Below are 12,111 nucleotides of genomic sequence, written 5' to 3'. Positions count from 1 at the left end.
TTGCTGGTCAAGGCAACACTCAGCCTTAATCCTTCGGAATAGATATTTGTCTGGTTCGCGGATCCTTGGAGGGTCGGGCCGCCTCGAAAAAAGGAGTGTCCCTTGAACAAATATTCTAGTTCGTTAGTCGTTTACAAGCACTAAATGAGCCCCACAGTAAGCGGAAAGTTGGAAAGCACTGACTCCGGCTTGTTTGACCGCTCCTGGGGTTTTCCACCTTTGCAAGCTGCCATTTTCCAGGATGTTAGCAGAAAGAAACTAGTACTCCAAGCGCTGTACCCTTGGTAAAAGGGAAGACATAGGAGCTTGCGGATGTCGTATTGCCCCTGCTCGCGTTGGAGCAGGCTAAGAACTAAATAAGGGACAGCACTACTGGGGTTGTTCAAGCAGGGGCTCACTCCTTCGCATCCGCACGGAGAGTGAATAACCTCCGAAGCACGACGGAACTGGACCACCGTGTGTGGTTCACTTGAAGCAATGGCCACGATTGGATCGGAGCATGCCGCCCGGCCCACAAAACAAGGTTCAAGTTGTTCGGGAACCTATCCGGGCGCAACTCGGTCGACTTGGTGCATAACGCGGCTGTCCGATTCCCAACCCGACCCGGATGCAAACATGGTCAACCAGGCGCATTGCATACTCAGAGGGCTTCGCTGACTTCCTGACCGGAACGTGCTGGTGGCAGACTAGATAGGCTACGGTGACTAGGGTACGTGCCATTTGATTCCCGGGATGATATGAGCCGGGCCGCTCTAACATTTCCCGCTCCCTTATAATGTAGAATGTGGTCCGGATAGTCATTTGACGGAGGATGGTTTCTCTGCTGCCATGAAGTAATGTCCATGTACGGTGTTCTATTTGATCTACCCAGTTTTCTGGGGCGTGGGAGCTTTTCCTGACTTCTTGATCATACTGGCCTTCTCAATCCCATTGAAAATGCAATCCTATCTTCAGTACAGGCAGCTGCGACATGCTGTTAACAGACAGCTCGAAACCAGCCCCTTCAAAGGGCAACGGCGGGACGAAGCTTCGCCGACCGATGGGTCCGAAACGCCTACTCCTGATTCACTCAGCGCAGCTACAGACCAAAAGCGCTCAGATGACCCGGAGAAGGCACTTTCGGAGAATGGCACGCATGCCATCGAGTCCTTGCAAGGTATCCAAGTCAAGGTACTCTCTGACGCCACTGGGACTCAACCGAAACAATTATTTGTGGTTGACTGGGAAGGAAAACATGATGCTCTTAGCCCACGCAACTTCAGCCTCTTCAACCGCATGATAGCGACGTTACTGGTCTCTGTTCTATCTTTTGCTGTAGGAGCGGCTTCGTCCATAACCGCTGTCGTACTACCCCAGAGCAGCGAGGAATTCAACGTGAGTAAGGTTGCGGGTTCCCTGGTGACTGGTAGGTCGAATCCATTGCCATACGACCTGGTGGTAAAGACCTCCCGACTGACCATTTCCAAGGCATGTACCTCTTCGGCTTTGCAACAGGAGCCCTCTTCTCGGGGCCCCTGTCCGAGATCTTCGGTCGCAATATGGTCTACCTTGGCTCCCTCGTCATTTTCATGATCTTTGTGATGGCTTCCGGCCTTGCTCCGAATTATGGGGCAGAGCTTATTTTTCGGTTCTTGTCCGGTGTCTTTGGCTCTCCACCCCTGACCTGTGCCGGGGGTACAATCGCAGATCTGTGGAGCCCGCTCGAGAAGACCCTTGCTTTTCCGTTCTATGCCATCTTTTCATTCTCGGGCCCTATCCTCGCGCCTGTGATCTCTTCATACATGGGCCAAAGCAGCCTTGGATGGCGCTGGGTGAATTGGATCATCTTGGTCATGTCGGGCGCCGTTCTGGCCATAGTGATCCTGTTGCAACCTGAAACCTATGGGCCCCTCCTTTTGAAATGGAAGGCGAAGCATTTCCGCATAGTCACGGGTGACAGCCGGTTCGTATCTGAAATGGATATCAGCCATGCTGAGGTAGGGGCCTTCGCTCGTATTTATGATGCATTGAAGCGGGAGTTCCTCCTTACTTTCCAGGAGCCAATCGTCATTTTGATTTCCTTATATATGACGGTGATCTACATTATCATTTTTACCTTTTTTGATGGCTATGAATACATCTTTGGTGAGGTTCACGGACTGTCGCAAGGACTCACCAACATCATCTGGGTGGCAATGTTCGTTGGAATGATGGTAGCGGCATGTCTGGTACCGTTGATCTATCGGTGGACAAAACTGGAGTTCAGTCGGGCAGAGGCAATGCAGGATAGCACACACACGCGTCCAGAGAATCGATTGTGGTTCGCCATGTTGGGTGCACCTGCTATCCCTATTGGCCTATTCTGGATGGGTTGGACCGACTTCGTAAGTACCCAGGTCATTTCTCTCTTTACCATTCCATCAGAAAGAATCGGCTAACTCAATGGGCATCGTCTAGCCTCATATATCCATCTGGTTGCCGATAGTTGCATCCACGTTTGTCGGCTACGGCACCATTCTGGTATTCACCAGTTCCTACATGTACGTTATTGACGTCTACGATATTTATGCGGCGTCCGCTTTATCGTTTATGACGGTGTCGCGCTACTATGTGGCGGGCGGAATGACGGTTGCTGGGATTCCGTTCTACCGCAACATGGGTGTGCATTATACCTTGACGATTCTCGCGTGCATTAGCTCGTTGATGACTCTTGTGCCGTACATTTTCTATCGCTATGGGCCGACGATCCGAAGTTGGAGCAAGTACGCGACACACAACGGAGGCATAGCCAGTGTGGCCGATTAGAAGTTCCAATCCATCGAAGAAGATACTTCGGTGGGTTTGTCCATCATTATTGGTACAGCTTTTATATCGGAGTGCATGTCCCATGTGGCGAGCTTTGTTCCCAGTGAGGGACAATCTTATTGTACTAGAATCCAAGTGGTTAGAATGCCATTAAATTTAAGTGTCAGCTTTAGTTCGTAAAACGAGTCGTCTGTAGCGAACCAATGCTCTGCTCCGACAAAGCTTGATCTACCATATCTGCTTTGGGCTTGGGGGGGGTACTCGGCCCTGGAGAGGGCTAATTCGAATGCCAGAGAATGACGACGGAAAGCTCGTTGCAGCTCCTAATCTTGGTCATCCCATCTTGAGGTGACACGACAGCCCTTTTGGAATTGTGTAGCTCGAAGATTTCTCTAGCACGAAATTCCAGCGCCTTGTGTTGGTTAGGAACACTGACATATAAATATTCAGTGTACTGACAACACCATACCATGCAGCAAAGATTAAAATGCTAACGAGTAGTATTTCATTAATCTTCCCATAAAGACAAGCGGATAACGCAAACAAACACTACTTTCTAAACAGGATGTTCTAATAAGGTCTTTCTAAACAGGGAATGATTCTGCGACAAGTTGCTTCCCATCTTGGGCATAATGGTAGTGCCACCAGGTCGCCATGTGCTTCCTATACCAATCGACTGTCATCGCTAACCCAGTATCAAAGTTGATTTTCTGAGTCCAACCGAGCGCTTGAAGCTTGCTCCCATCAACCGCGTAGTCATTATCGTTAAACGGCCGATCAGGCAACCAGGCGACCATGTTGCTGAAGCCTTTGACCGGGTCGTGTCCAAACAACTCGATGATCATGGCCGCTACCTTGCGGTTTGTTATCTCGTAGCGGGAATCAACGTTATATATCTCCCCGACCTCTCCCTTGTGCAGGATTGTGTCGAATGCGTCGGCGGCATCTGCTCCATAGAGAAACCGGCGGGCATTGTCTCCGTTTCCTTGAAGGGTAAGTTTGTGGCCTTTGAGCATCAGGCCGGTGAACCTGGGGATAATCTCTGGGTTTTGTTTATGAAATCAGCATAGCGCTCTCCAGTCAAGGAAGCGGATTGATGGCACTGACTTTCGGGGTATTGCCCCGGGCCGTAGACATTATTGCTGCGCACGATAATGGCGGGAAGTCCAAAGCTCTTCTGATATGCCATCACGTACATCTCTGCTGCAGCCTTACTAGCTGAATAAGGATTTGTCGGTCGCATTGGTGTGAACGCCTCCGTTGCCATTTGGCCGTTCGTCTCGCCGTAGACTTCGTCTGTCGACACGTGGATGAACCGCGTTACCTTACCATAGGATCGAACGGCCTCCAGGAGGCTCTGAGTCCCGAGCACATTGTTCCGCGTGAATGTGAAAGGGTCACTAAATGAGTTTTGGACATGGCTGCTTGCTGCGAAGTGCAGGACGCAATCCACGCGGTAGGTTTGAAGCGCAAACAGGACAGTGTCTTGATCATTGAGGTCGCAATGAAGGAAGCGAAAATTGGGACAGGTGAACAAGTCGAGGATGTTATTCAATGAGGCCACCACATCCATCTTATCAAGACATATCACATTATATGTCTCGGCATATTGCCGGACCAGGTGTCGTGTTACCCAGCTTCCACTAGCAATGATCAATCTCAGGTGGTCCGCTGTAATAATATGTTGAAGAGCAGATGCTTACATGAATCCTGCCCCGCCGGTAATCAGGATCGTTCGTACGTTTGGGAGAGGCTCGAACTTGCACAGTCCCGTCAGGAAAGTATCGATTGGTGTCTCGCTACGCTCGCTCGGCGATACCGAGGTATCGGGGGTTTCGGTAGCCGCGGGCGCCATTCTGTGGGGGCGAAGAATTTGAATGGTTGGTATTGCGTTCAATTGGATCGTCTCCTAGCCTTTAGGACTGACCATGGGAAGTCTCAGGGCCTTTAATATCGTGCATTTCCACAGCGTGTGTAGACGATTCGTAACCGGAGTCAATTAGGCCTCGTATGTTGTTGGTCCAACTTCGGGCACAGTTTGACTCCGTGTTTATCTGATGCGACACTGGGTTACTCAAAAATAACATAGATGTGTGAATAGTCGGATAACCACTCAACTAACAGTGATGTACCTGAGACACCCTGCTGACTCCGAACATACTATTTACTTAATTCGCTGACCCCTGACTCCGAACCCAACAGTCACCTTGACTCCGGCCGACTCCGGGTATTCTTTACATTTATGATGCGGCTCGCTTCTGCTATTCAACCGTGAACTAGATCTTCACAGATAAGCACAGAGGTAATCAAATATACTGGTCCTATCATCGAAATGGCAAGCCTGTCTTCCAACGAGAAGTTCCTGATATTTGGTACGTACACCACCAAGAAGGACCGTCGAAACGGGCCCACACATGCATCCGCATTGACATGGACAAAATAGGCAACGGGTGGGTATCTGGTCTCATCCAAGGAGAGTTGTTGAAGAATGGAGACTATTACGAGGTCTCACCTGTGCGAATTGAAAATCGCGAGGCGGTTCTGAGGTAAATGACATCGATAGCATCGTCCCCGGCTAGTATCACTTACATCAATGAAGCGAGCTCGACCGCGTCAAGCCCACCCGTGTGATCAACACCGCCGGTGTAAGAGGCTTCCCTAACGCAGACTGGTGTGAGGACCATAAAGATGCTGCAATTCGGTCCAACGTGATCGGCGCTGCTAATCTAGTCGACTGTTGTTTTCTGCGAAGTGTTCATGTTACTCATTTCGCTTCGGCCTGCATTTATGATCAAGACGAAACCCATCCTTTAGATGGCCCAGGCTTTACGGAGGAGGAGCCGCCCAACTATGGCGCATCCTTCTACTCCTATTCGAAGCTTGTTTCAGAGCAGGTTGCGCCCCTAGCCTTTTTTTTTTTTTTTTCTTTTTTGGCAATAGTCTAATTCTTCCTGGTGTAGGCAATCAAGAGTTACCCGAACGTTTTGATCCTCCGTCTTCGCAATCCGCTTGCCGCTGATCTTCATCCGATGAATTTCATCACGAAGCTCATAAGATACGAGAAGATCGTCAACGTCCCTAATGTGAGTGACAGTCTACTAGAGGGGTCTGATGTACAGAGAAGCTCACTACTTCAAGTCTGGCACCATAATGACGAATATGACGCCAGCTGCAATCCTTCTATCAAGGCACCGCGAAACTGGCATATTTAACTTTGTGAGTCACCCTTGACAGCTATCGGAATGTAAGCACAACATTGATAAATGTTAGACAAATCCGGGCACATTTACTCACAATGAGGTCATGGAGTTGACCAAGAAATATATTCGACCGTCCCTTAGTTGGACAAACTTCAGCCTTGAGGAACAGAGACAGGTGCTTAAAGCACCTCGCACAAACGCCAAGCTGGATGCGTCCAAGTTGGTCAAGACATTGGCAGGATATGGTTATACCATCTTGAACGCGCAGGATGCGCTGGAAGAGGCTTTTACAATAATGAAAGCCAAGGGATACAAATGAATCCGCCGGACGATGGCTCGGAAGGAATTGGGGGAGCTATATTTTGACAAAGCCTGTCCATCCACCCGGTATCACTTCAATGTCTTTAGAAAGGAGCCATGGGCCATGCCAATTGTAATCGCCTGGCATCATGTTCGGTTGTCATTGTTCCGCGTTCTCGATATATAATCACTTTATAGAATGATACGGATTGATATAATTGCCGTGCTTAAAGAAGGCTAGGAATGTTTTCCAGCCCGTATAGAGGATCCAAGGGAAACGAGACATGCATCGTATCTAACATACTAGCTTCCCAAATCTTATCCGCGTCATCCTGGGGTGGGGAATTGTGCAAAGACTGTATAACGCTCCTATGAGGTATATTGAAGCTTTCGAAGATGCAGTCCATGTCGTACTCAAGTGTCTCCGGAGGCATAATAGATCCCTCATTCGGAGTACAGATCTGGGACGGACCTGCACTGGAGTCTGTGTTGCGCCTATCTGAGTCACGGTATACACCGCATGTTTCAGGAATAGTTGCAGAGTCTTCTGGGGTCGCGTTACTGGGCGAGGCAGTAGTGTAGTTGTCGTCTATGTTAATACGGATGCGTTTGATAAGATTCTGAATTACCTCCAGAGCTTTCTTGGGCCCTAGTGATGATTCCTGGTGCTCTCTGAGCGTCGAAATACACCTCCGGAGCGAAGCATGGGCTTGGGATCCTGGGGCGCTCTGCGCAGCCACCCTGGCATGAATTGTGGCGCTTACGTACGTTGCGTATGATATAATGTATGGTGCCAATCTCATCGAAAATGCTCTTCCGTAGCAGCAGAGTATGTGGTCTATTGAAACAGCTGCAGAGACACACGTGTTGAATGCTACCGACGCGGCTGACAATGACACACCGCGCAGATGCCCATCGGACACAAATGGACGGTGAAGAAGGATTTCCAATGTATGGTATAATGCCCTGCATGGAGTAAGCAAAAACGAAAGTTGAGCCATTTTGACTGCGGGTCTATGTATTCACCTCAACGAAAGGATATGCGGCGACGCAGTCCTGCTAGGCATCTGCAACAATGGAGTCGCCAGGATGGGTGGGACAGCCTTGAGCCAACTCTGGAGCTGGTGGTATAGGGATGATGAGGCATCAAGGAGAATGGATGGCTCCTTGGTGGTGCTGCGCTCTGCGTATAGAGTGTCCAGGATGCCAGACATAATGATGGAAAGAGAGCAGTAACCTTTCAGGATTGAGATGTTATGGGCAGGGGGGTCGGAAATTCCATTGGCGCTCGCATAGGATGACGATGCGTGCAATGTCTCATACTCTTCATATTCGTCGAGAAACCGTAGAGGTAAGCTCGTGTCAGCATCTCGCAAACGAATGCACCTTCCCTGATATAATGACAAGAACTTGTCGATGGCTGACATCATCGGTGTGAGTTTAGGATTTGATATAACATAGGACAGGACCTTCCTTACTGTAAGCACCCCAGAATACTCTCTGTCTGGCTTCGATATCTTCGGGGGTCAGTCTGCCGACCCTCGGATCCGCGCTATGGCTGGCGTGTATGCCTAAATCGGTGATCATATTGAAAGCCATGCCAGAGTATAGCCACGACAGACTCTTCTCATCACACCAGTTGAATAAAGCATGAGAGAGTAAAAGAAGAGCTTGCACTGTAGGTATTTCGCTAGTGGTAATATGACCACCGATCAGTTCCATGATTCGTCGCCGAAATATTCGACCGGCTGTCAGCGCGTCGCTTCGATCATCGAAAACTTCCTCGTGGCAACAGCTTTTTGAGGCGGTGAAGTATATGGCATTGAGAAGCAGCTTAGAGAAGTATGGCCCATTACATGCCATGTCTCTCATGAAGACAGGTCTATAAACAACCGCACCGACGTCGAGCTGGCGGTCCCAGAACAGCAATAAGAGACGCATTGCGACCTGAGGTTCCACCCCATCGAAATCATATTGGCCGGCACTGAAGTGGATTTTCTCCAACTGACCTACACATCAAATCTTGTTAGGCCATGTGCACCGCATCTGGGCATGGAAACGTACTTAGCCTGGCTGAGTTTGCAAACAAGGCATTTCGGAGGGCTTCCGGTTCCTCGACATGGTGAGGAAGCCCTCTAGCCATCATGCCGAGGTTTGAAGTGATTTCATCAGTGACCGCACTTGTCGGTCCATGTGATTGCGCAACAGTGTCGACCTGGCTGGCGGGCTGGGAATCTAATGGCGGATTATTCAGATTGTGGGGAGCCACGCTCTCTTTTCTTCTTCTTGATCCATCACATGATTCTGGTGTAGACCCTGACACCAGTTGGTGTGACAGGGATACAGACACCATTGGCTGTTGTGTTTCAGGTGCTTCGTCAACTCGCTGGGACCTCAACTGCTGCTCGAACTTGGCCAGTGAATCTTTGAGACGTCTGTTTTCTTCCTCCAAACGGGATATGCGCGCCTTAGATGGCCTATTCCATACATTAGGTATTTGGTTGGCGACCCAGAGCACTCTAGTAGCTTACCGAGGGAGCTTGAGGGTTTCCACGTAGGTACAATCTCTTCCACGGGCCTGGCATTGCTGGCAGGTTGGACGATCGTTACTGCATTTGAGCTATCGTGACGTTAACCATGGCTAAATTATATATTACGGCGAACTCGGGGAATCACATCATATTGACCAACCTTTTTTTGGCGGCAGAACTCGCATGCGATGACGGCTCGTACCCTTTGGCCTCGAACAGCAGCTTTGTGTCTACTATTGAACATGGTTGGTGGCATTCCTAAGACAGTGCTCGGGGGGTCAATCCTTCAGTCAGAGTCCAAATCCCCAATGCTGACAGCTACAAGTTAAATGGGGAGAATTGGGCCCTAACTGGGTCACATGGCAAGTTTTGTGATGGCTAAACCCTTCAAAAGGAGTCCTGGGTGGTGAAAACCAGCTTCGGTGGGCTGCATTTCGGGAGGTTACAACCCGGACGGTGGGTCGGCAAATGACTCCATCGCGTCTCCAGCGGGTCGGAGCGAAAGGAAATGTAATCTCCGACCAGAAAAGCGGTAGTCCAGGCACTGTTACTAAAAGTAACATAATCCCAAGTGTGCGGTGGGACTATGAGGACAAGATAAAATATAAGTAATACCACCATAAGTAATACCACCAGCCTTAGGTACAAGTTCAAAGGGTATAGTGAGATCCGTGATTGACCAGGGGCATAGTTCATAAGGCCCGTATCATGAGGAATCTTATGCATTTTAACATATTAGTTAAAGTGTATTGATTACACCGTCTTAATCTCCAGGACATTCAAAGACTCCACAGTTCCTGAGGTGGTCTTCCCAGCTCAAGTCTGCACTTGTATAGGTCAGGACAAGGTATAAGACAATCTCCATCCTTCAGGTGCCTGGTGCTCGCGCTCCCCTGGTGATAGCCGGGGGCCCGCTTGGTCGTCTTGCCTCCCGTGAGATTAAGAGCAACACGTTCTGCCAGTGCATCGATTACAAACGCCACAGTTGTAGCTGGGCCCTGATTGCTTGCGAGAGGCTAGGGTGTACTCATAAACGGAGTGAAGGTGTGATCAGGTTGGTACCGGTACATTACTACGCCTAAGTCCGGTGTACTCGGACAACGAACAGTGATGGGCTTTTTGTAGTGCTGAGTAATCTGTGGCTTAAACTCATGCAGGTTCCTTATTGGCCAACTCGTCCCCGCATCACATATAATTTGGCCCATCTACGCGAAAGGTCAATCACAGATCATGATTCGGCCACACCTTTCAACAGATCCAGACAACCCCGCTTTTGCGGAGGATACAGGTCATCCTGCCCCTCAAATATAGGGCCTTTTGGATACACTTTGTTAGCTATTTATACTATGACTCTGACGCTAGAAGGCTCTTTGCCCCTAAACATTATGTCTTTGATTACTTCCTTGCACCCTGTTCTAGATGTTAGCGGCGTTGTTAAGAGCATATGTACATTCTGTGACAAGAGCAAGGATGTTTGCGATGTCATGCTCTAGGAGGTCAAGGATGTCGAATCGCTTGATATAAATCATCTAACATCGCTGTTACGTGATATAGTAAAAGTATGCTCTAATGTCCTAGGTGGCTTTAATCAAGCTAATCACGTTTGGTAGAAGCCATCACTGTCTCCATACATTCTTCAAGTGGAAAGAGACCCGTATAAAGCTGAATACCCACAGTGAATTTTCTGTCTAAGGCGGTGTAAAATGGGCGGGGCGATTTGGTCTGACCGTGCGCGAAATGTAGACCTGGAAGAGGACAATGTCATTCACTGCATCAATGGCATATTAGACGCTGATGATGAACGTGGAAAGCCATACTTGGTATTATCTTAACACGGATGGCTTAAACTGGATCAGAGAGCTGGGAAACTACTGTACCACAGCCAAAGGCAAAGCGCTTAAAAGCCTATATCCAATTTGCTAGACTACAGTAACAGATGAATTTACACATACCTCAATGAGATTGAGAACCTATGTAATTCACTTAAGTGATAGTTAAGTTCTGAGCGTTATGCAAGAGTGATGTTTTGAGACATGGACTAGTGTCCTACCAGAATGTATCATTAGATTGTATAGTCCCTGCCCCTAGTATTCAAGCCACCGCAGAATCAATGCTATTCTTAGCTGCATGATGAAGGCCAGTTCTATCTCGCCCATATCCTCCCTTGATGATAAGTCAGGCAGCCTCACTGTACTGGCCACATTATCGAATGCAGTGAGCACCCTCATTGATTCTGCAGCCCTCTATACGTTTCGAGCTTAGGAACACAAGATGTTATCTCGGCTAGATCTCACCAATCATTACACCTGCATGCTGAAATTGACCTTCGGCACGCTTTCCCCGAATGCTCACAACCTCTACACACTATTCTAGAAAATTGCCAAAGCCGTGGCAAGGATTGTGATTGTAGACGCTCTAATTTTGTTTGATAAAGGCCTTAGGGTTTACCATAGTCAATAGGATGACGATTCTGTTTCAGATAGTTGGCTAGACACAATCAGGACCAAAGAAGGCACAAGCAGACGGACTTTGAGCCGACACCATCACACGCCGTTCCGTGCCGGCGCCAGTCAAACAGACTAAACAAGCTGGACGGTGGCACCGGAACAGATACCCTCTTCTATGCATATGACATACGCAGTAAAGATTATCTGCAGCGAGCCTATAGAAAGACTCCATGAGTATTAGCTATTAACAGCAAGGGCAACAATGTTCGCGGCCAAGGATTAGGTTTACAGAGCTAAATCAATATGAAGTATCGTGGCATCTCTGAAAGGCCCAACGAGCAGTCGTTCTACTCCTTGGCTGGACTCATCCTGAGTCCTGGGATGTCTATGTCCATGATAACTAATACAATGCTCCTAGATGACGCGCAGCTCTAGTGCCTGTAAGGCTTGAAACTCAAAGACAAAAGCACCCTCAACATATTTCATAGTGAACCAGGGAGGAATATCGATCCTTGAGCCTCAGTTAGAGAGGTCTCTACTATACCCTGAGATAGGGAGACCTGCTATAGATAAAAATATGCGCAAAATGTCTCGGCTGGAATACATTATGTTGACTATTAGAAATGAACAATTTCTTCCACTGTTGATTTAACTATATGGCTAGTTCGCATTCCATGTACATGGCAACTTAAGTATGTATGATGAAAAATCTGAAAGGTAGCGGTGAGAATTTAATTCCACAATTTGGATAACTTGCCCTTATAGAGATACCTATTAGGGTGTTTAACAAACATCATTGGCAATACCACGAAAATCCCCACACGTCATACGAAGCAACACATATTTCTC

At 48.5% G+C, this 12,111-nt stretch overlaps 4 protein-coding genes across 4 annotated transcripts; 2 read left to right on the top strand and 2 right to left on the bottom strand.

Annotated features, from left to right (window-relative positions):
• Positions 1-936: 936 nt before the first annotated feature.
• On the top strand, positions 937-2,784 carry BDW43DRAFT_305835 (MFS transporter; the record flags this gene model as incomplete). Its single annotated transcript, XM_032045876.1, has 3 exons — positions 937-1,405; positions 1,468-2,363; positions 2,437-2,784. The coding sequence occupies 3 exons, from the start codon at positions 937-939 to the stop codon at positions 2,782-2,784; spliced, it is 1,713 nt and encodes a 570-aa protein (XP_031905784.1).
• Positions 2,785-3,368: 584 nt separating this feature from the next.
• On the bottom strand, positions 3,369-5,187 carry BDW43DRAFT_319215 (dTDP-glucose 4,6-dehydratase; the record flags this gene model as incomplete). The annotated part of the gene is made up of 3 exons (XM_032048863.1): positions 4,488-5,187; positions 3,892-4,427; positions 3,369-3,826 (listed from the first exon to the last, which is right to left on the bottom strand). The coding sequence occupies exons 1-3, from the start codon at positions 4,637-4,639 to the stop codon at positions 3,369-3,371; spliced, it is 1,146 nt and encodes a 381-aa protein (XP_031905783.1). The 5' UTR covers positions 4,640-5,187.
• Positions 5,188-5,214: 27 nt separating this feature from the next.
• BDW43DRAFT_319213 (uncharacterized protein) lies at positions 5,215-6,491 on the top strand (the record flags this gene model as incomplete). The annotated part of the gene is made up of 5 exons (XM_032048862.1): positions 5,215-5,330; positions 5,384-5,678; positions 5,745-5,867; positions 5,923-6,000; positions 6,055-6,491. 5 exons carry the CDS (start codon positions 5,215-5,217, stop codon positions 6,301-6,303), a joined length of 861 nt encoding a protein of 286 aa, XP_031905782.1. The 3' UTR covers positions 6,304-6,491.
• Positions 6,408-9,229, bottom strand: BDW43DRAFT_71679 (Zn(II)2Cys6 transcription factor). Its single transcript, XM_032050429.1, has 6 exons — positions 8,976-9,229; positions 8,816-8,904; positions 8,349-8,761; positions 7,763-8,293; positions 7,311-7,704; positions 6,408-7,250 (listed from the first exon to the last, which is right to left on the bottom strand). The coding sequence occupies exons 1-6, from the start codon at positions 9,069-9,071 to the stop codon at positions 6,512-6,514; spliced, it is 2,262 nt and encodes a 753-aa protein (XP_031905781.1). The 5' UTR covers positions 9,072-9,229; the 3' UTR covers positions 6,408-6,511.
• Positions 9,230-12,111: the final 2,882 nt, after the last annotated feature.

This window comes from Aspergillus alliaceus (genome assembly GCF_009176365.1).
Source record: "Aspergillus alliaceus strain CBS 536.65 unplaced genomic scaffold BDW43scaffold_2, whole genome shotgun sequence".
Taxonomy (NCBI): domain Eukaryota; kingdom Fungi; phylum Ascomycota; class Eurotiomycetes; order Eurotiales; family Aspergillaceae; genus Aspergillus; species Aspergillus alliaceus.
Note: the sequence above shows the minus strand (reverse complement) of the source record. Positions and strands in the feature narration are given on the sequence as shown.